The 23,040-nt window shown below is 36.7% G+C and overlaps 1 protein-coding gene across 1 annotated transcript in view; it reads right to left on the reverse strand.

The window, feature by feature from the left end:
• PDIA5 (protein disulfide isomerase family A member 5) overlaps positions 1-23,040 on the reverse strand; it is a 205,762-nt gene that overhangs the window by 154,450 nt on the left and 28,272 nt on the right. The window contains exons 2-3 of the mRNA XM_044670046.1: positions 12,442-12,568; positions 8,400-8,487 (exon numbers count right to left, since the gene is read on the reverse strand). Of these exons, the coding sequence (XP_044525981.1) occupies positions 8,400-8,487; positions 12,442-12,568 (215 nt within the window). The remainder of the gene's footprint in view (positions 1-8,399; positions 8,488-12,441; positions 12,569-23,040) is intronic.

A 23,040-nucleotide genomic window follows, 5' to 3' on the forward strand; every position in this document is an offset into this window, starting at 1 on the left:
ACTCAAATATACAAGGAGTTAAAGCAATTGTATAAAAAATCAAGCCATTCCCCAATTGATAAATGGGCAAGAGACATGAATAGGCAATTTTCAGATAAAGAAATCAAAAGTATCAATAAGCACATGAGAAAGTGTTCTAAATCTCTAATAATTAGAGAAATGCAAATCAAAACAACTCTGAGGTATCACCTCACACCTAGCAGATTGGCTAAAATGAAAGAAGGGGAGAGTGATGAATGTTGGAGGGGATGTGGCAAAATTGGGATATTGATGCATTGCTGGTGGAGTTATGAAATGATCCAGCCATTCTGGCTGGCAATTTGGAACTATGCCATATAAAGGCTATAAAAGACTGTCTGCCCTTTGATCCAGCCATACCATTGCTGGGTTTGTACCCCAAACAGATCATAGATAAACAGACTTGTACGAAAATATTTATAGCTGCGCTTTTTGTAGTGGCAAAAAACTGGAAAATGAGGGGATGTCCTTGAATTGGGGAATGGCTGAACAAATTGTGGTATATGCGGGTGATGGAATACTATTGTGCCAAAAGGAATAATAAACTGGAGGAATTCCATGCAAATTGGAGAGACCTCCAGGAAGTGATGCAGAGCGAAAGGAGCAGAGCCAGAAGAACACTGTACACAGAGACTGATATACTATGGTAAAATCAAATGTAATGGGCTCCTGTACCAGCAGCACTGCAATGACACAGGACAGCTCTGAGGGATTTATGGTAAAGATGCTACCCACATTCAGAGGAAGGACTGCAGGAGAGGAAACATATAAGATAAACAATTGCTTGAATGCATGGGCTGAGGCGGACATGAATGGGAAATAGGTCTTGATCAAGGACACATGACAAAACCAGTGGAAATGTGCGTCGGCCATGGGTGGGGGGAGAGCGGGGGGTGAAGGGGAAAGTAGGGGCATAAAGTATGTAAACAGATTAAAAACGAATATTAATAAATGTCTAATAAAAAAAGTTTTGCATCAATATTCATTGAGGAAATTGGTCTATAGTTTTCTTTCTCTGTTTTGACTCTCTGGCTTAAGGAGTAAAACTAGTGATTTAGAGCATTTTTTCATGTACCTATGTACAGCTTTCATCTCTTCATCTGAAAATTGTTCATATCTTTTGTCCACTTACCAATTGAGGGATGGCTCTTATTCTCATAAATTTGAAAAAGTTCTCTAAATATTTTTGCTATGAGACCTCTGAGAGACTATATATGAAAAATTTCTTCCAATTTTCTGCTTTCATTTTAATCTTGGCATTTATACAACCCTTTTTCAGTTTAATGTACTTATAATTATCCATTTTACATCTCACAAAGCTCACCATCTCTTGTTTACTCATAAATTCCTCTCCTATCCATAAATTGATAGATAATATGTTCTCCTTTCTTCTAATTTGCTTATGATAAGCCCTTTGTTATATCTAGATCATGTATCTTATGATCTTATCTTAGTTATTGGTGTAAAATATTTATCTATACCTAGTTTCTCCCAACTAACTACTTTTCCAGTTGTCACAGAAAATTTTAGCAAATAGTGATTTCTTATCCCAATAGCCTGGATCTATATAAGATTATTATAATCTTTTACTACTGTTTGTTGTATTTTTGTTCTGTTCCTCAGATTTACCCTTATTAATTCCTAGCCAGTATGAGATAGTTTTAATAATTACTGCTTTATAATACAGCATAAAATCCAATACTGTTAGATCTTCTTCTTTTACATTTTTCATTAATTCTTTTGATATTCTTAATCTTTTGTTCTTCCAAATAAATTGTTAAGTTTTTCCAGCTCAGTAAGATAATTTTGGGGTATTGAATAAGTTAGTGATTCCCAAAGTGAGTGCTACCGCCCCCTGGTGGGTGCTGCAGGAGGGCGGTGATGGCCACAGGTGCATTTGAGGGCAGTGAATAACTGTAAGGGGGCAGTGATAATATAAAAGAAAGAAGAGAAGATTTAGAAAAATTGATTTATGTATTCTGCTCATAACGCTTAATTTTTCTTTGAACAACGTACTGGACTTTGGCTCAATTCCGCATACTCCCTCACTTGCATTGAGGTATGTGCTGCTACTGTTCATGTGGTGCCAATGAATTGCCATTCCAAAACACGTGAGCACTACGAGCATTGCTGCTGTTAACTGCCACTCATGCAATTGGTCAACTGCAAGGCCAAAGCCTGGAACGGCAGCGGTAGTACTGGCTACCGGCAGTACTAGCAGCAGATTTTGGAGCACCCTATGAATCTCCACAGTTACAAGAAGAACTGATGGAAGTAACTACAAATGATGAATTGAAATTTAAATTCAAAAGCGGCTACCAACAATTCTAGCTGCAAAAGGAGATCCCTATGGCTTATCCTGAAATACGGGCTGTAATTCAAAAGTTCTAAATTGCATTTCCTTCATTTTATTTAGTGGAATGTGGATCCAGTGCAGTAACCAATTTATTAACAACAAAAAAAAAGAAACCAATTGCAAATAGTCAGTCATGGTGATTTAAGATTACTGCTGAAGAAAATAGAGCCGAGGATTACTAAATTGATAGGGGCACACCAGGTTCATCCTTCTCATTAAGATGATTTTGAATGTTTTAACTTTTTTTGTATTACATTCTATTCTGAATTTAATAAATAGTTTCATAATTTCAAAGTTCAATGTTTCTAATTTAAACCTTTCTTTACTATATTTTATGAAAAAGGTAGAAACATTAATACATATATCTTTCCTATTAATTGCTATTAAAATTTTTAAAAAATTAATTTCCAGGGGGTGCTAAGTAATATTTTTTCTGGAAAGGGGGCGGTAGGCCAAAAAAGTTTGGGAACCACTGGAATAAGTAGATTGGTAACATTGTCATTTTAATTATATTGGATCTGCTCATCCATGAACAATGAACATTTCTCCAATTATTTAGATTTGGCTTGTGGTTATTTTAAACTGGAGCATCTCTTTCTATCCCTTCTTGAAGGACTTTAATAATATTTAAACATGCTAATGATTTATGTGGGCTCATTTTGTATCCTGCTACTTTACTAAATTATTAATAGTTTCAACTAACTTTTTAGTTAGATACCATTATATTGTCTGCAAAAAGATTTTTATGACCTCTTTGATCATTCTAAGTCCTTCCATTTCTTTTTCTTCTCTTATTGCTATTGTTAACATTCCTAAAATTATGTTAAATATTGGTGATGATGAGCATTCTTTTTTCACTGCTGATCTTACTGAGAAGGCTTCTATCGTATATCCATTACAAATAATATTTGCCAATGGTTTTAGGTAGATACTTTGTATTATTTTAAGAAATACTCCATTAAAACCTATGTTTTCCAGTGTTTTAAGTAGGAATGAATGTTGTATTTTATTAAAGGCTTTTTCTGAATCCCTGCATTTCTGCGTAATCATTTGCTTTTTGTTACTTTTGTTATTAACATCATCAATTATATTGATAATTTTCCTTATATTAAACCATCCCTGCATTCCTAGTATAAATTCTGTTTGGTCACAATGTAAAATCTTTCTGATGTATTGTGGCAGTCTCCTAACTAATATTTTATTTAGAATGTTTGCATCCATATTCATCAATGAAATTGTTCTATAATTTTCTTTCTCCATTTTTGCTCTTCCTGGTTTCAATATCATATTTGCTTCATAAAAAGAGTCTGATAAAACTTCTTTACCTATTATTTAAAGTTATTTACTTAATAATATAATTAATTGGCCTTTAAATATTTGATAGAGTTCACTTGTGAATCCATTTAGTCTTGATGTTTTTTTTTTAGGAAGTTCATTTATGGCCTTATTGAATTTCTTTTTCTAAAATGGATTTATTTAGCTATTTTATTTCCTCTTCTGATGGTCTAGGCAGTTTATATTTTTGTAAGTATTCTTCCATTTCACTTATATTGTTAAACTGGCTGGCATACGTGAGCAAAATTACTCTTAATTGCTTTAATTTCATCTTCATTGGTGGTATGTTCAATTTTTTCATCTTTAATGCCAGTGAGTTGTTTTCGTCTCTTTCTTTTTTAATCATATTAATCAATGGTTTATCTATTTTGTTCTTTTTTGTATTTTTACTATTTTATATAATATACATGTTTATACAATAATAAATGTCATATTTGTATTTGTTTTGTGTCTATTTTTTCATAAAACCAACTCCTAGATTTATTTATTAATTCAATATTCTTATATGCAATTTTGTTGATCTTGTCTTTAATTTTTAGGATTTCTAATTTCATGTTTAGTTGGGGTTTTAAATTTGTTCTTTTCCTAGTTTTTTTTTTTTTAATTTTCACTCTCAAATCATTGATCTGTTTTTCATTTAGTTTTTTAAATCATTTTTTGGCTTTAAGAAACAGTCTCTTTCTTTAACTCTTCTAGGAATTCCTGTTGGACTTGTATTCAATATACATTTTTATTTGATGCTTTGCTGATAGATATTTTCCAGTTATTGTCTTCTGGTCTGACTGAGCCTTGAGCTTCCCTGTTACCATAATATCTCCTTAGGCTTGGGTTCTTTTTTCATTTGCTCATTTTTCCAGCCTGCTTTTTGACTTTAGACTTTATGCCATGCTGACCTCTGTGCACTTCTGAAGGGGATGCCTGGCCTGAATTTCTATTCTTTTACATTCTCCCACTGCTTTCACAATTCATTCTGGGAATTGTAAGTTTCCAACCCATGTTTGGCTTCTGTGTGGCTGAGTTTTTTATAGACTGCTGCTGGATTCAGTCACTATTAGCCTGTTTGGAGGTTCTACAGGGTCAGATGGATTTAACTGCTGGTTCCAGTTCAGTCTGGGACTTCTGCCCAAGTTATTCTACTGCAGGTTTATGTGCTGGGCTAAAGGTTAGAACTGAGACATCGTTCTACTTATTGGGGCAGAGCCACACAGCTACATTTCTAGAACTTGTTCTTTAATCAGTACACAGCTTGAGGCCCACATCTGCTTGCAACCACTCCTTTTCAAACTGGATCTGTGATTTTAAAGTGAGTAGTAGGTAACAAAGATGCCAGACAGTATCTGTTCCTGCATCTAGTGCTAATTCAGGGATCTCCTAGGATCTCTTTCTGCTCTAGTGCTTCCTGCCATAATGCTCTGCCTCAGCCTTCTTTCTGTCTTTGGGCAGTGAAATACTCCAGAGTACTCCAGAGAGTACTGCTTACTCTGTGACCTGCTCTCTATCCTCAGTGTTTTCAGTCCTCTCTCTCTGGATCTCCCTATTGACTGTGGGCAGAATTCTTGCTCACTTTTTATAAAGTTCTAGGGTGGATAAAGGCACTTTCTGCAGTTTTTTTATGCTTGATCACTATTTGATCTGGTGCTATTTTTTGTCTTTTGCGGGGAGTAGGTATGTGGAAGTTATGCTGCCCGCCTCCATTGAGACAGCTACCTTGACCTGAAGTCCTCTTTAGAAGAACTTTTTTTAGTCTATCTCCATTTGAGTGGCAGGACAACACCCTAAAGAGTTTACATCTGCAGTATTAGAAATTCACTGTGCCTTTTTTATTTTGCCATTTGGTCTATTAGAGAGTTCCTAGACTAAAGGGGAAGATGGTCTCTCTCTTTGGAAAATTCCTAGTAGAATGATAGAAACAAAGGCCCTAACCTTGGGGGACTCCCAGCTTGCTGAAGGACAAGAGAAAAAGACAAGGCAATAAAACCAAGACAAGCCAGAAGTTGTAAATACTATCTATAATTGTTCAAGAATTGACAGTACAAGAGCCTATCAAAATATGCCAATACCAAATCCACCAGTAGAAGTCAGAATTGGATTTTTAAAACATTACCACCACAAACACATCTGTGAGTTTCTCAGTCAACAAACTACATAATAGTTTTTAAAATATTCCCACCCTGCCATCTCCACAACTTTCAAGATCTGAATAAGCAAACAAAGCCCCCCAATATTTTGTTTGAAATTTGGAATGTGCTTTCCTTTAGAAACAATATTACAAATGATTACTTTTGTGTTCCAGCCCAAAAAGATTATTTGTCCATAGGGTAAACCATTATTATAAACACCAATACTGCTGGAGACTTTTGTGGGCAGGACCACAAATATTAGTACCATTTACAGCATTGCTTCCATGAGAAAATGTGTTCTGTGGTGTGCCTCAAGAAGAGAATGGTATTTAACATTATAAGCATATTTTTTTCCTTTACTCTGCTATGCTCTCCATCTAAAAACCCAACTACCACTAGCCAATGAGACAAGAAGGAAATTCACTGGCTGCAGAAATGCCTTTAGCACTCTGCTCTAAGTATAAGCTGGCCATTCATATTATAGGATCTCCATTATGTTAATGATTGCTTATTTTTAATCTGTGTTTACAAGCATTTACTCTGTGTTTATTTACCATCCCTGTGTTAATATGCTAGTCTCAGACTAGATGCCCTTTGATCACAGAATCTCTCTGCGCATTATGTGCACCCAGAACAACACCACATGTAAACAAACACCTAATAAAGAGCTAATAATTGAATTAAGAAGGGAGGAAATCAAAATGCTGGGATAAGGAATGCTCAAATGATAGAGAAGCAATAAAACTTCAATATTTGTTTTTCTCCATTCAGAATCAAGCTTTTTCCCTTCATAGACTACAAACTATAATAAAGGGGGACCCAACTTTTTATGGAAAGAAAGTACTTTTTATTTCTACAAAGTCTTAAAACTCCTCAAGAGGATATTGTATATTACTGAGAAAGGCAGAGGGGACTCACATGGAGTAATATGATGTGTTCTTAGCAGTACATCTCAGAAAGAGTATATATATATAGCTCATGAGGATATATACATATAACAGTATCTAGAATGTATATTGTTCTTCAGAGTTTACAAGTTTTTTAATGTTTTTTTTTAATTTTATTTATAAATAAGGTCTACTCTACTACCTGTCTTGAGTTATCTTTGTTAATTAAAAAAATTTATTTTCAATTTCAAATTCTTTCCCATTTTCCCTCCCCACCCATTGAAAAGGCAAAAAATACAATATTCACTATACACATGAAGTCACAGAAAAAACATTTCCACATTAGCCATGTTTTAAAAAAAGAAAGCAAGAAAAATAAAGTTAAAAAAACATGCTTCCATCTATACTCAAATTTCATCAGTTCTCACTCTGAAGATGGATAGTTTTTTTCATCATGAGTCCTTTGGAACTGTCATGGATTACTGAATTGATCAAAGTAGTTAAGTCTTTCACAGTTCATTATCATTATAATATTGCTGTTACTCAATTCACTTTGCATCAATTCATACAAATTTTTCCAGGCTTTTCTGAAACCACCTCCTTCACCATTTCTTATATCACAATAACATTCCATCACCTTCATATACCAAAAATTGGTCAACTATTCCCTCCTTGATGGGAATCCCCTCAATTTCTAATTCTTTGCTAACACAAAAAGAGCTGCTAAAAATATTTTTGTAGATTTGTGTCTTTTTCCTTTGATATCTTTGGGGTACAGACCTAGTATCACTATTGTTGGGTAAAAGAGTATGCAATTTTATAGTCCTTTGGGCATAGTTCCAAATTACTCTCCAGAACAGTTGGACCATGTCCCTATTTTTCCCTTTTTCCTCCAACATTTTTCATTTTCATTTTCTGTCATGTTAGCCAATCTGATGGGTGTGAGAAGGTGCCTCAGAATTATTTCCATTGCAAAGCACTTTACATAAGTTATCTCATTTAGTACTTACAACAACTTCAGGAGATAGGTGCTATTATTATCCCCATTTTACAGAAGAAGAAATTGAAAGAGATGGAGATTATGTGACTTATGCAGGGTCACACTGCTAGTACTGGTAGCTAGGTTTGAACTCAGGTCTTTCCAACTCTGTGTCTAGCACTCTCTCTACTGGGTCACTATTAGGGGTGGGGAGTTGGTTTGGAGGCAAAGTTTGGAAGGTAAAGAATAATCGATGCTTTAGCAGAAAGCTAGAAAGCACTAGGGAAATGGTATTAAGTTGAATGACAAGCATTATTCAACACCTAAAATCCAAACAAGTCAAATCAATTAGAATTTATTACCTCACTAGCCACTAACCTCTCTGAACTTCAGATTTCCCTTCTGTAAAATAAGATGAAAATCCCTGCCTTGCCTACTTCTCAGAGTTTATGTGAAGATAGAAGGTAATACATTAAGATGCTTTGAAAAGTAAAGGCTCTACAGAAACCAAGGGGTTACTACTAAGAAGAGTGGCAGCCTTCTTCACTACGGAGGTGAGCAAGGAGTGTTACTGAGGAAGCCTCTGCAGTAATTGTTGTATCTTCAATCAAGACAGTAACAAAATACATTTCCCTCCCTCCTGAAGTGCCCAACAAGCAGCAATCAGAAGCCCTACCAACACCCCCCAAACCCCTGACACATACCCGCAGTCTACCCAGGAGATGGTGCCTTGACCTTTCACCGCCTTGGCCACATTGGACAACAACCTGAGGTGGTTTTCAGCTGCAGCAGCTAGAGAAAAGAACAACAATGAGATAGATGAAGGTAGATCCACAGCCAGACCTGCGTCTTTCTCTCCTACGGAAGAGTGGGCAGTAACAGAGATCAAGGCCACTACCACCTCCCCAGGGCAAACAGAAAAGTCCCACTTCAAAAACATGTTTCTTCATAAAATAGCATTTTCACACACTGCTGATAGAGCTCATTACCTCTGCCTCTCCAGGGCAGATCTTAAATTTGAACTATGTGCATCAAGTCTTCTACCTTTCAGGAATACAAACACAACACACCTGCTGCCTATTTTGGACCACAGCTAAAGATTCACCTCTTTTAGAAAGCCTCACCAACTTAGGATCAGAGGATCTGCAGCTGGTAGGGACCTTAGAGATCATCTAGTCCTATCCTCTCATTATCAACTTGAGAAAATGTTAGGAAACTCATCCAAGTTCATGAAGGTAATAAATAACTGAGATGAAATGCAAGCCCAGCTACTCTGACTTCAAAGACAATGCTCTTTCTACTATACTGTTTCCCAAACAAACTTTTTTCCCAAACTACAAAATCTGTAATTCACATTCTCTCTTAAATATATTTATGTATTTTTGCAATTAAACATGAGAAACAGACAGAGAGAGAGAGAGAGAGAGAGAGAGAGAGAGAGAGAGAGAGAGAGAGAGTTAGTTGAATACCCTATCAGACTGTGAGGTCTCTAAGGTAAAGACAATATTTCTTTCCATCACTCAGTTAACTACTCTCTGAAGCATACAGTGCTTTGGTCCAGGAGTTCAAAATAGCAGGGATGATTAACTAACATATACACACAATGCTACCAACTGAAGGAAAATGCCACATATATCTAAATCCTATTTCCAATCTGAAACATATTCTTACTTCCCCTACAGCCACAGAAACAATACCTTCTCCTTCATCTCCTTGCTCCCCATTACCTCTAATAGATACTCAAAGGAATTTTTCCTGGGGTAGGATGCAATTAACTCAACAAAAGATTTTTCTTTCTATGCTGATCAGGAGCCAACTCCACCAGTGCTACAGCAAAACAAAAACTTGAGTGCAATAGTACAATAAGGGAATGAGAAGGGAGGTGATGAGAGGAAGAAGAGGAGGAAACTGGCCCTGTTGCCAAAACTGTAAAACTGCCAAACTTTGTTACCCATTTTCAGAATAACAGATGTCTAAGTCTTAACAATGAACACACTATGGGATTACCTCTTTGCTATATGTGTGATCTTGGAAAAAAAAGACTTATTTTAACATCGGCCAAAACAAATGTCATTAGGAAAGAAGGTCTGCTGACCTCTAGAAAGTCATATGATACATTCCAAAGCTGAAGTGAAATGAAAATGAAAAATTTTTAATTAGCTGTACTACTATTCTCCTCCATTAATGTGGATAATTGAGACTTGGCTGTATATGAGGAGGCATACTGTGACTTTCATGGAACCAACAAAAAGCATCCGCTGAGAGCAGCTCTAACAAGGCCCAAGCTCTGCTGGCAGTAAGCACACAGGGACCTCCTGAAGCAAGGCTTTGTAACTTTTTATGTATTCTAGACCTATGAGGCAGACTGGGGAAGCCTAGGGACCCCTTCTTAGAGTCATATTTTCATATACAAAAATAAAATAAAAAAGGATTACAAAGGAAACCAATTCGATTTAAATAGTTATTGAAATTGTTTTTTAAAGTTTACAGGGTCCAGCTTAAGAACTCCTGATCTAAAGGGAGGCTCTCTTCATTTTTTGACTCTGTCCCCAAACCCCACTAGACAGGTTCTAGAAATAGGAGAATGGGAGAAGGAATTAAATCAAGGCAAATGTGAAAAGAAGTCACTGTTCAATCTGTGTTCTGGTGAAAGACAAAGAAAAAAAAAACATAAATGCAAAGCAAGAAGAAAAGTAAAAGAATTTTTTTCTCTCCCTCTCTGAACCACTCTCCCCAACCTCCAGGCAGAAGCTAGGTCTACATTAGTAAAATGACTTTTTTTAAAAAAGCTTTTTTTTTTTTTTTAAAAAGGCAGTAAAAAAAATCAGTTATTCTGCTACTCTGAAGGTCACAAATATCACACTCCACATAGAAATGAAATACAATAAAAACAAGGCTAAAAAGAAAGTTTTCTAACCTGGGCAGACAGAAAGAGAAGGTAAATAATCATCCATCCTACTGCAGTAGCTGGAAGGCAATGGGTAAAAGCAACTCAGCTCTCCCAGAAAAAGAGAAGAGATTAAAGAAGTCCATCAATTTTTACCTCAAACTAAGAGGCCAACCCCAAATCTGAAAGTCCATTAGCACCACTTACTCCCTCCAGTTCTCTAACACATCAGTCCAATTACTAATTCCTGCCCTCTTTAGAGAACTTTTGTAACTAGTGAACTGATATATTTCTGTATATTAAACAGAGGATAAAGTAAACAGAATTAATTCATTTCTGTATAATAAAAAGACATCCACCAATCTGGGGAGCTCCCATTAAATTCGGAGTTCCTCAAAATTGGGGGGGGGGGTTATATCTGTTTAGTATTTTCTAGAGTTCTTAACTTGAACAACTTATTTTTTGGATATATTGATAGTTGTATAAAAGAAGTTTCTTTTGTAATCCCAAGAATTTATTTACTTTTTAAAAAGCATTATTCTGGGAAGAGGTCCATAGGCTTCACTAGACTGCCAAAAAGATCTATGACACAAAAGCATTAAGAACCTCTGCTCTAGAGCATTCTATGAAGCCCTCACCTCTATGGACTCCATCTGGCCTGGATTTCCTGTTGACCTCAGTTTCCCCATCCTTTTGGTGGCAAAGAGAAATTAGTCACACCCTAGGTACCCAGCAGGCCAGCAAACACTGCCAAGCACTATAAAGTGGAAATACACTAAGTGCCAATGAACATGGCTGTGAACCAGAGATGATCTGAGCTTCAAGAGGGACACACGTCCAAAACATCCATCAGGCCCAAGTCCTAATGACCCAAAGCAGAGTTACTGGTGAGAACTATGCCCAGAACTTGACCAGCCATTCGCTGTCTATCCTGGCACACTGGAAACTTGGCATCCTTGGGCAATGGAAAGACACAACTATGCTGGAACAGCATCAACCAAGTCAGAAATTTACCCTTCCCTGAAGTTGCTGCCAAAAACTAAGCAAAACTCTCCCCATCAGTTATTCTGCTTGTTAGCCTGAAGGTCAGAGGAAAGGTCTTGGTCATGGCCATCTATCCTCAATAAATCTGCCAAGCTCTTAGTGGATTCTAAATTCAACCACATGTTCCAGCTTCAAAGTAGGGCAGACTGAGGGCAAGCAGGGCTGGTGTTGGCCAAGTCCAGTTATCAGTTCAGTAGGCTACTGGCAAGGAAGAGTCAATTAATCACCAATGCTGCCTACATCCTGTGTACAGAGCCCTGTGCTAGGCACTATAGTAAAGGCTGAAAGAAAACACAGTCTGTATCCTCTGAGTCTCTTAGTCTAACAATAGTTCCCATTCCCAAGGTCCACTACAACAGTTTACATTTGTATGTTTTCTCTTGTGCATATTTCCTGTCTCCCTTTTAAACTAGGAGCATCCTAAGAGCAGAGATTGTGTCTTCCCCCATTGAAGGATCTGAAGGGATTCTCTTAAATCACAGGAAAAACAAACCACCAACAACAAAAAAATCCTACACATCTTAACTATTCAAAAGCAACTGACAAAACAGAACTGGGGATAGGGCCTGGTAGAGGAAACTACCAAGTAAGGAAACTCCTTGTACTAGTTCAGGCTGGCACCTTCTCTGCAACTCACCAAAAAGAGGTAAAAGTAAATAAGCCTTTAAGTAATTTCACTTCTCCAGTTCCCTTTTCCTCTCACCATCTTCCCCCCTAAAAGCCATAAACATATATATATATATAACCATTCTCTCTTTCTGTCTCTCTTCTCCTATTGTTCCTACTGCTGCAGAAGGCAAACCAAGAGTACTTACCAGATTTGGAGTAAAGCACCAACACATTATTCCGAGTCCTGAGAAGCTTCTTGAAATCCTTATGTTCAGAGATTTTCTTAATGAGTGGGGAAATCTGATTGGAGGACAAACACACTGGCAGGATTACCTGGAGATTAAAAGAAATAGGTTGATCATAAATCTCAACTCCCAGTCTGGCCCTACAGATGGAAATAGAAACACTATCCAAACTTAAATGGAAAATCCAATGTTTTAACCTCCTTAGTAGAAATGAGGAAAGGAAGTGACTACTTCCTCCACTATGGCCAACCCTAGTCTTCCTTCTATAAGATAACCTCCACCAAGAACACTTCTCATGGGAACCTCAACAATTCATTAAAGTTCCAGGTGCCTTTTCTTCTCAAACACTACTCAATTTTGTATTACATATTTATAAGAATTCCACATGTGTCATACCTTACATGTCAGAATAGCAGTAGCCTAAGAGCAGGTACATGCTTTATGGGAGAGATGCAAATACTATTTCTCTCACCTTGAAACTTAAAAGCATAAAAATAGAAGGAACAAGCACTTTCTTTTTCAGTAAATTCTCTGTAAAGAATATGTTGTAATTCATTCATAATTCAATCAACCAAAAAGAATTTATTAAATGTGCACTGTATGCTCAGCACTAGGGATACATATAAGAAAGTGAGATGTACTAAATTTGAGATGACTAGGAAATCCAGATAAAGATGACACACAGAGAGTTGGGGTAGGAAGATGGAACTCAGGATATGTAGATACAGAAACCATCTGCATAAAGATGATAGTTTAGGGGGGCAGATAGGTGGCTCGGTGGATAGTATAAGGATGATATTAGAAGTTAAGTCTTGTTACATTAGTTTAGAAGTAAGAAGTAGAGATGCTGGCTTGACAAAGAATTGGAGTTTGAAACAGATCTGGGAGTGTCAGTTTCAAATGTTGACAGTGTGTGTGGGAGGGGTAACAGTTTTTTCTGTGGCAGTTACTCTCTCAGGGCGTAGCGGTTTCTCTCTCTCTCTCTCTCTCTCTCTCTCTCTCTCTCTCTCTCTCAGTGCTGGGAGCAGGTGACATCTCCTTTTCTCTCTCTCTTCACTGTCTGAAGGTAGAAGGAAAGGAGGGGGAAAACCTGAAGGAGCTAAGTGATTTTCCTTTTCCAACTTGGAAAACACTAGCAACTGTCTATTGCTATTTCATAAATTGTTTTTATATCTGAAAAGACCAAAGAAAGACCTGGTCTTTGGTTTAGACTGAGTCAGCTAAGGCTCAGAGTCCTAACTTGGTTCTTACTGAGGCTGAGCCAGCTGGCCTTTGATATTTTTATAACTTGGAGACAAAGTTAAGAGTTATATACTTCTTCTAAGGATAATAGTGTTAGTTTATTGTAGAATAGGGAAAATTTGGGTTAGTCAGATCAGGAAGGATCAGTGTAGCCTGTGGAAACAGGAGAAGTGGTTCCTTGCAGAACCAGGGAGTTTTATTTGGGTGGAGTTAGAATCCCTTAGAGTCAGAAATCCTTTTATATCCTTATATTCTTAATAAATAGTTTTGTATAACAAGAGTCTCCTTAGCATTCTTGTGCCTGGCCCTGAAAAGAAGTTCACTTATGAGTTTCACTTCACTTATATAAACTGAAGATACTTTGTAAGCACAGCAAGCAGAGTAAGAAATCAGTTTATATCAATAATCAATTCATTCACCTATTATTTTTACAACAGAATACCAGACTTAAGAGTCGAGAGGACCTGGGCTCATATCTGGCTACAGACACTTTCTAACTATGTGACCCTGAGTAAGTCACTTAACCCTCATTGCCTACCCCTTAAAGCTCTTCTGCCTTAAAACCAATACATAGTACTGATTCTAAGGAATGATAGTTTAATGAGAGCTAGAGAAATCACCAAAGGAAAATGAGAACTGATAAGATCACAAAGCCCAGGCTGAGAAATCAGGGGTATACACACAGAATATAATAACATGGCACAGATTATCCAAGAGACAGACTAATATAAAGAGGTCAGACAAGTAAGAGGAGAAATAATATTACAAAAAGGAAGGAGAGAATATCCAGAAGGAAAGAACAGTCAACCCTATCAAACTCTTTAAGAGATGAAACCTCTTGACCCAGCAAAACCACCATTAGATTTATGTACTAAGGTGATCAGTGAAAAAGGAAAAGAACCTATATGTGTTCTAAAATATTTCTAGCAGCTTTCTTTGTGGTGCCAAAGAACTGGAAATTGGAGAGATGGCCATCAAGTGAGGAATGGAAAATCAAGCTATGGCATTTGAGTGTGATGGAATACTAATGGGACATAAGAAATGATGAGCAGGTTAATTTTTTTAAGAATATGGAAAGACACAAAATTTTGGAGAATAAAATGAGCAGAACCAAGAGAACATTATATACAGCAACAGAAACACTATTTGAAAAATGACTTGTGTAATGTCTACCTCCAGAGAAATAATGAATGAAGACACCATTTTACACACACACACACACACACACACACACACACACACACACACATCTTTTTGTCAAATGATGACTTCTCTAATTTGGAGAGAAGAGGGAAGGAAGAAGTCACCTGGGTATTTTAATGTAACAAATAAATAAATTTAAATTTAAAAAGAAAGATTGAAAACAAAAGACTGAGAAAAGACTAGTGGATTTAGGGATGAATAGATCATTGATGAAACTGAGTAGAGCAGCTTTAGTCAAGTGTTGGGGACAGAGGCCAGATTTCAAAAAGGTGAAAAGTTGGGGTAACAGGTATTTTTAACAGCTTTTTCTATGAATCTGGCTGTGAAAGGGAGAGCAGAGATTGATGAGGTGGGGAAAAGCAGTTCCACATAGAACCTCTGCAGGTAATTCAATTCAACAAGCATTTGTTAATTGCCTGCTGTGGGCAAAGCACTATATCCTAAGGAAGACAGATATAAGGTTCAGTTAAGCTGAAGTACTTGCCTTCATAGAATGTGAAAATGAGACATTTAGGCAACTATAATAAGCAGTAAGACACAGACATTAGAGAAGGTAAAAAACAAAATGCTATGTGAAGTCTGAAGAAACAAAGTGGAGGGAGAGATATTGGGCTAGCATGGGATAGATAGTAAAGTGTCAGAAGCATAATTAGAGCCAGACTTTAAAGAATGGAGAGATGAAAAATATATCAATTTTTTTTTAAAATGGTTAACAAGTAACACTAGCAAAGAAAGAAAGAAGATAGTTTAGCTATATGTAACAGTATTATATGAAGACATTAAGGTGGGAAGGAGCAAGATATGTTCATGATTAAACAGAGCAGTCAGGCTGTCTAAAGCATATTGTAAGGATGGAAAGAAGGGAACAGATATTATGAAAGTGGAAGCAAGATGTAACATCATACAGGACATGGAGGGCAGACTTGTAAGGAGCCAAGGATAATACTGGTACCCTTGATGGTCATAGGAAATTTGGAAAGAAGGGCAGGTTTGAGGGAAAAGATAACAAGTTTTGCTTTGGATATGTTGAGGTTCCATAAGTGTAACTGGGAGTCATCTGCATAGATGACTATGGACTGATGTACTATGGACTGTGAACATATGGACTATGGACTATGGACTGAGTCTATGGACTTGATAAGATCACTATGTGAGATAATATCGAACTCTCCAACAGTGTGTTGAAATCTATGGAAATGCAGCTAAGTGGCACAACAAATCGAGCACAGAGCCTGGAGTCAGAAAGATATGAGTTCAAATGTCAGGCACTAAGCCATGTTACCCTGAGCAAGTCATTTAGTCTTTCCCTATCACAGTTTCCTCAACTATAAAATGAAGACAATAATAATTCCTATTCCCAAAGTTACTGTAAAGATATATTTGTAGTAGCATAGCTAATATAATAGCTGGCATCTAATAAGTTCTTTAAAGTTTATTCCCCTCCTCAAAATGTTTTTAAATGTGCAAAATAAAATATCTAGGAATTATTTTGTTAGGACAGAAAGTCACAGAATTCTAGGGAATTACTACTAAGAAAAAATGTTTCTTATAAGGCTCATTTCTAAAATCTGCAAAGAACTGATTCAAATGTGTAAGACAAAGAGTCATTCCCCAATAAATAAATGATCCAAGGAGATTAAACAAATAGTTTTCAAAAGAAGAAATTCAAGATTTTGACATTTATATGGGGAAAAATTCTAAATCATTATTAAAGAAATTAAAATTAAAGTAACCATATGAGACTGTAGAGCACAGCTTTGAAAGACTAGAATTCTGATCAACACAATGATAAAGCACAAGTAAAAAGAATGAAAATGAAACACTTCACCTGAGAAACAATGAATTTAACATGGAGAAAGAGACATACATTTTTCAGACAGGATTAATATGTAAATTTATTTTGCAAGACTATGTAGTTATGAATTGAGGGATGGGGAAAGGTCATTGTTTCTCTTTGTTTTCTTTCTTTTTTTTTAAACTCAATTCTTTTGTCTTAGAAATGATACTGTATCTGTTTCAAGGCAGAAGAGAGGTAAGGGTGATATGATTGGGATTAAGTGACTTGCCCAGGGTTATACAGCTAGGCAGTATCTGAGACCAAATTTGGGCTCAGGACTTCCTGTCTCCAAGGCTGGCTTCCCTGCTTGTTTGTTTTCTAAAATTTGCTCAATAAGGAGAAAGAAGAATAGAAGGAAAGATTAAACTTTTTTAATCTTGTTACTTGGAAACTCAATATAATTTTAAATTGTTTTTTAACAATTTACTAATGTTAGACAAATCACAAGCCACCAAAAGAAAAAAAATCTCTTATGGTTTGGGAGTCAACCTGAAGTCCTGGCGATGGTGGCACAATAGCTAAAGAACCAGGCCTGCAGTCAGGAAGACATGGGTTCAAATGTGACCTATCTGTGTAACCCTGGGCAAGTTATTTAACTCTGTTTGCCTATTCCTTTCCACTCTATCTAGAGTTGTTACTAGAAAAGAAGGTAAAGGTTTAAGGGGAAAAAATTACAAATAAAATCCATATGCAAAGCTACCCAAAATTCTACCATGACCTCAAATCTGGAGACTACATTTAGCAGAAAAAAGAGCATTCACATTAGGTACCTATATGACCTTAGCAATGTCATTTCAATTCTCTGAGTCTCATTTTCATCTGAAAATTAAGGGGTTTGGACTGAATGACTTTTCTATTTCCTTCCAGCTCTGACATTCTGAGAATCTAAAAATCTATAAACTTTTAAGGACTTTATGATCACCATCATCAGTATTCAGAATAAATAATCCCAAACCAAGGAAAATCTATTTTGGGCCATGGCCACACTACTAGAGACTGAGGTTGCCAAAGGTCATCAAGCATGCCACAACAGGTACTAGAGGAAAGGAATGCTACATGCTAAACAGACTTTTATTCTGAAATGATAGTCCCTCCAGATTATTAACCAGTGGCATACACAATACAAATGAGATGGCTGGAGAAGAGGCAAAATAAATATTCAAATGAGGAAAGTTTATGCTGAATTCAAAATGGGGCAAAGAAAAGCCTTTAAGCAATAAATTCAAATGGGGCAGCTGGGTGGCTCAATGGATTAAGAGTCAGGCCTAGAGATGGGAGGTCCTGAGTTCAAATCTGGCCTCAGACACTTCCTAGCTGTATAACCCTGGGAAAGTCATTTAACCCCACTGCCTAGCCCTTGCCACTCTTCTGCCTTGGAACTAGTACCAAAGTATTGATTCTAAGACAGAAGGAAAGAGTTTTAAATAAATAAACAAATAAATAAATTCAAAATGATCTGAGAAAGGGCCTGCCTTTAAGCTGAGGCCACAACCATAGCTCAGAAGGTACAGAAAAGCCATCAGCATTTCTATGTGTAGCAGTTGCAGAGGGTCTCCTCAGGAATTTATACTCTAATTGAAGAGACTTGACAAATGAACTCAATGGAGGACAATCAGATGCTAAAACTAGATGATACAGACTAAAACTACAAAAGGAGTTCAAAAGAAGAAACCAGGGTTGGTTTTAAGGAAGAGGTAGTATTGAGCTGAGCTTTGAAGGATGGGTAAACTTGAATTGGTAGAGGTAAGAGGGAAGGGCATTACAAGGTAAGGAAGCAATATAAGCAAAAAGCAAAGAGGCAGCAATTATTATGGTATGTGGATAGTTCTGGCTGAGGATATAGTGAATAATAGAGAAAAAGTAAGTTAAATAGTCAGGATAAGGCCAAATTACAGAAGGGTTTGAAAGGTGGACACAGGGAATTGGCTTTGAAGCAGTAGGTAACAGACCACTGTTAATTCTTAAGTACATAAAAGCCGTACTTCAGGAAGAAGAGACCAATGAGGAGGTTGTTACAGTAACTTGGATGTAGGTGACATGGATCTGGTAGAAACAGTGAAAATGAAGAATAAAGGGAAAAAATATAGGAAACTCGTTGAAGGAATAAATTAGGCTTACTGCTGAATTGGATTTAGGAAATAAAGAAGAGTAAAAGTAAAAAAAAAATACATTTAAAATTCCTAAGCTAATAAAATGGAAAGTCTGAAAAGGGAGGTATTTTATTTGGGGGTTTTGAGGGTGGGTAAGGGTATATTTTAAGGTTAGGATGTTTGTTTGTTTGTTTCTTAGAAAAACAGGGGAGATTTTGGGAGAAGATATGGTAACAAGTTTATGGACATATTAGGTTAGAACCATGATGGCAAACCTATAGCATACATGCCTCAGAGGGCACTCAGAGTCCTCTTTGTAGGCACATGTGCTGTTGCCCTAGCACAGAGTTCATTACTAGAAAGCCAGAGTGAAGGGGGCACCTGAGGACATTTCTCACATCACCCACCTCTCTAAAAGGTTCACCACCACTGGGTTAGGACACGCAGGCAGAAATATCTTATAACTTGGATATAAATATTTGGGAACCATCATCACAGATGATAATTGAAGACTTGAGTACTCCAAGCCTGTGAACTTGGAGAGAAAAGCAGAGAGAAGGAAACTAACATCAGAGGGTGCTCACAAAAGAAAGCAAGAGATGGAGAAGGAGCTAGATACGAAAAGAGAAATGGTCATTGAGAACAGAGCCATGTAAACTATAATGTAATAGGAAGCCAAGAAAGGTCAGTTTCAAGAAAGAGTGGATAAGAGATTAGAAAGCAGAATTTAACAATATGTTATTTATAAGAAACACACTTGAAACAAAGAATTACACAGAGTTAAAATGAGGGGCTGGAACAGAATTTATCATTCTCAGGTAAATTTTTTAAAAAAGGTAACTAATCATGGAAACGGCAAGGCAAAAGTAAAACTGAGACGGTTAAAAGACTGTAAAAGTGAAATTTGGGAGATGCTATCTAAAAGTATATATATTTTCTATGGACACGTGGAAATTATCAAACTACATTTCCCGTGGTCCAACGGGTTTCCGTTTCCGGTTCTTTGGGCGTGGGGACGCCTACGTCTCCACACAGAACAGTTTAAATCTCCTGGGTTGGGGGGAGTGGCTCTTGGCCAGCAGACTCGGGAGGAGACAGGAGACAATAATGGCGAGGGCAGCGGTTTTGAATTCTTACAAGCGCGTGGTCTAATAACTTTATCTATCAGCATGGCTTTAATTAAAATACTAATTTATATTATTATTTCAGTCATAATTATTTTTCATCCTTATAATTATGGCAACCTTATGAAGTTTGGAAATCGAATTTTCAATTTTCCAGATAGCCTTTCAGAAACGATAGCCATGCCTGCTTTTTGGCCCTCTGGCTCAGCTCTTTTGAGCACTTTTTTTAAAAGGAAAATGGTTTTCCTTGCCATGCTTTTGCTAAAAGCAACAGCACGTTTTTGCCTCAGACGGGACTCGGCCAGCCAGTCCAGCCCAAACCACCTTGGGAGGTCAGGCCAGCCAATTTCAGGTTTTTGGCTTTTAAACTAAAATGCTGGAGCCCAGCCAGTGTGTCTCTGCCGCCGATCTCCTGACTCCTGACTTGATCTCCATTCCTGCCCTGCCGCAAGCCTGCAAGCGTCCCAGACGACATCTCCGCTTTTCCTGCCTCTGATGCTGCTAATCCTGCTAGTTCCAGAACCCCGAGCCCCAACATCGATGACCCCCGGCTGCTGCCTTTGCCGAGATCTCGATCTCCAGAGACTGCTTCAGCTCTGCCGCTAAAGATTTTGGTAGTATATTCCCCCTTTTTCCCTATTTCTAGCCTTCCATGTGTTTCTCTAAAGACCTAATTTAGGCAACCCCCACCCCCATAGGCTCTACACGTGGGATTTTCTACAAAACTGACTTTTAAGTTTTTCTCTAACCCTGAGCCCATGACCCGAAACCACGTGGACCTATCGTTTACCTTTAATGAGGCCGCATGGCCTATTCAGACTTGCTTGTGATTAAAAACTGAACTCAGGGGAAGAAATATTCACCCCCATACCTCCTCAGAACTTTGAACTTTAAAAAAACCCTTAAACTCAGCAGAACTCAATCAAAAGAACCTTAAATTGAACAAGGGGTAAACTTTTAAACCTCAGAACTGAATGTGTTTTATTTCTGTTTTAAAAAGACTGTATCTTACTATATTTTGCTAATTAGTTTTGTAAATTAATCTTATTTCGTTGATTTTCCTGTTGCACTGAATCATTTTAAGTTAATGAAGTTTGTGGCTGCTAGGTTAATTCTGTTTATGATTTTATTGTAACTCCCAAATAATGAGAGAAATCTATTAGAACTGGTAAGAGGTTTTGACCAGCTTGTTACTCTAATACATTATATTTCCTACACATTTTTAATGTTGTAACTTGCCTTATGTATCCTGGATTTATAGAGCACATGTTCTTTAAAATTTATTCTGTCTTGGTAATTTAAAGAACCTTGAAGTTTCCATGCTTTGAATATTACCTTGTAATTTTACAAGAGATCTTTTAACTTTTACTTTAAATCCTTAAGAATTGTTGTCTTAAAGGATAAAGCTTTTATATATTTTATTATAAGAGATATTATTGCCTTAAATGGGTAAAACATTTCCTACCCAGGATTTTTTTTTAAAACAGGAAGCCAAGGAGCTCCTGTATATTCTTATCTGAGGATAATTTAGACCAGAAGGTTTCTTTTTTTAAATATCATGTTTTGCTATGGAAGCAATAACAGAATTTGTTGAGAAACTCTTAGCCAAGATTTAAAAGTTGTAACAAGTAAATGATTTTAAACATCATTGTTTTAAAATGTGCTATTGGAAATAATGGTACTCTATATGAATGTGCATTGTGAATCTTCTATTTTGTAAAACCCACTTTCTCTCACAGAAAATCTCATTTTGGGGTAACATAACACTTCTAGTTCTAAGCTATATATTTTTTTTTATTTTTAAAAAATTTTTTAATTTATTTTTAAAAAATTTTTAATTAAAGGAAAAAATTGATTTTTCCTTTTTCTCATCTTGCACTGGAAGTACATATATAATCATTATTTATCCTTTTTCTGATTCTACAGCAAATACCTGAGCCTATAGGACTGTGATTAAATGCCTTTCTGTCTGATTCTACAAAAAGGGAACATGAGAGCTGTTAATAGTGCTAAAGAAAGCACATGGTCAGAGACTTGACTGACTAAGATCTGCATAATTGCAGCAGTTCTATGCCAATACTTTAGGGCTTGGAAATTGGGGTTTGAGTCCTGGAGTCCCAGTCTTTTCTAAAACTTTAGAGGACGTGGGTCCCCTCGACTTAGATTCCTAGAAAGCACCTAAGATTGGTTATTTATTTGGCTCAGTTCCCTGAAAAGCTGATGATAAGCCAGATCAGAGAGAGACATTTTCCTTAAGTCCTGGCCCTAAATGGGTAATTGCAATCTGCTGAATTCACTTTAATTAGACCTCCATTCAAAGGTCTAAGTTTATTTTCCCCAGATTTTTGCACATTTTACATTTCATTCACAAGTTAATTTTTTCTTCTTTTTTTCTTGAATTTTCTTCTTTTATTTTGCCAATTGATTTCATACAACCCCCAGGACTCAGCCACTCATCCTTAGCTGACCTGAGGTACCCTTTTTTAAGGAAAAAGTTGTTTAGTATTTCCCTCAGGAGGATGGGATGTCTGTTAAGTTTTTTAAAATTCAATAATGTAAAAATATATGTATATTTAACTCTTTTAGGAGTAATTTCACGGGGAATTGTATAAATCTTAGAAGAAAATGTATGTTTTGTAATCTATAATGTAAAGTTTAAATTCTTTTGAAAATAATTTCAGGATAAGGATCTTGCCATCTCCCTAGAATCCAGACGATGAACCTGTTTGGTGAAGACACCATGAAGATGTCTGAAAAGCCTTCACTGTACCATGAAGACCAAATTTGAACTTTGGGGTACAGTTGATTGAACTATGGGGAGTTGAAATTGAGTTGTATAATTTGTTCTAATTGTACACTGTTATACCAATAGGGGACTGCCCCCAATTGGTTTTTTGTCAATGCGGCTAATTTTAGCCATTTGTTCATCTATTTCTTTTATCCCCCAAATTCCTAAATTTTAGAAGTTGTCTATTTTTATAGGTCCAGCGAAGAAAAAGGACTAACCTTTTTTTTTTGCCGGACCTCATGGGGAATTGTAAAAGTGAAATTTGGGAGATGCTAT

This window comes from Gracilinanus agilis, chromosome 3 (assembly GCF_016433145.1).
Source record: "Gracilinanus agilis isolate LMUSP501 chromosome 3, AgileGrace, whole genome shotgun sequence".
Taxonomy (NCBI): Eukaryota; Metazoa; Chordata; class Mammalia; order Didelphimorphia; family Didelphidae; genus Gracilinanus; species Gracilinanus agilis.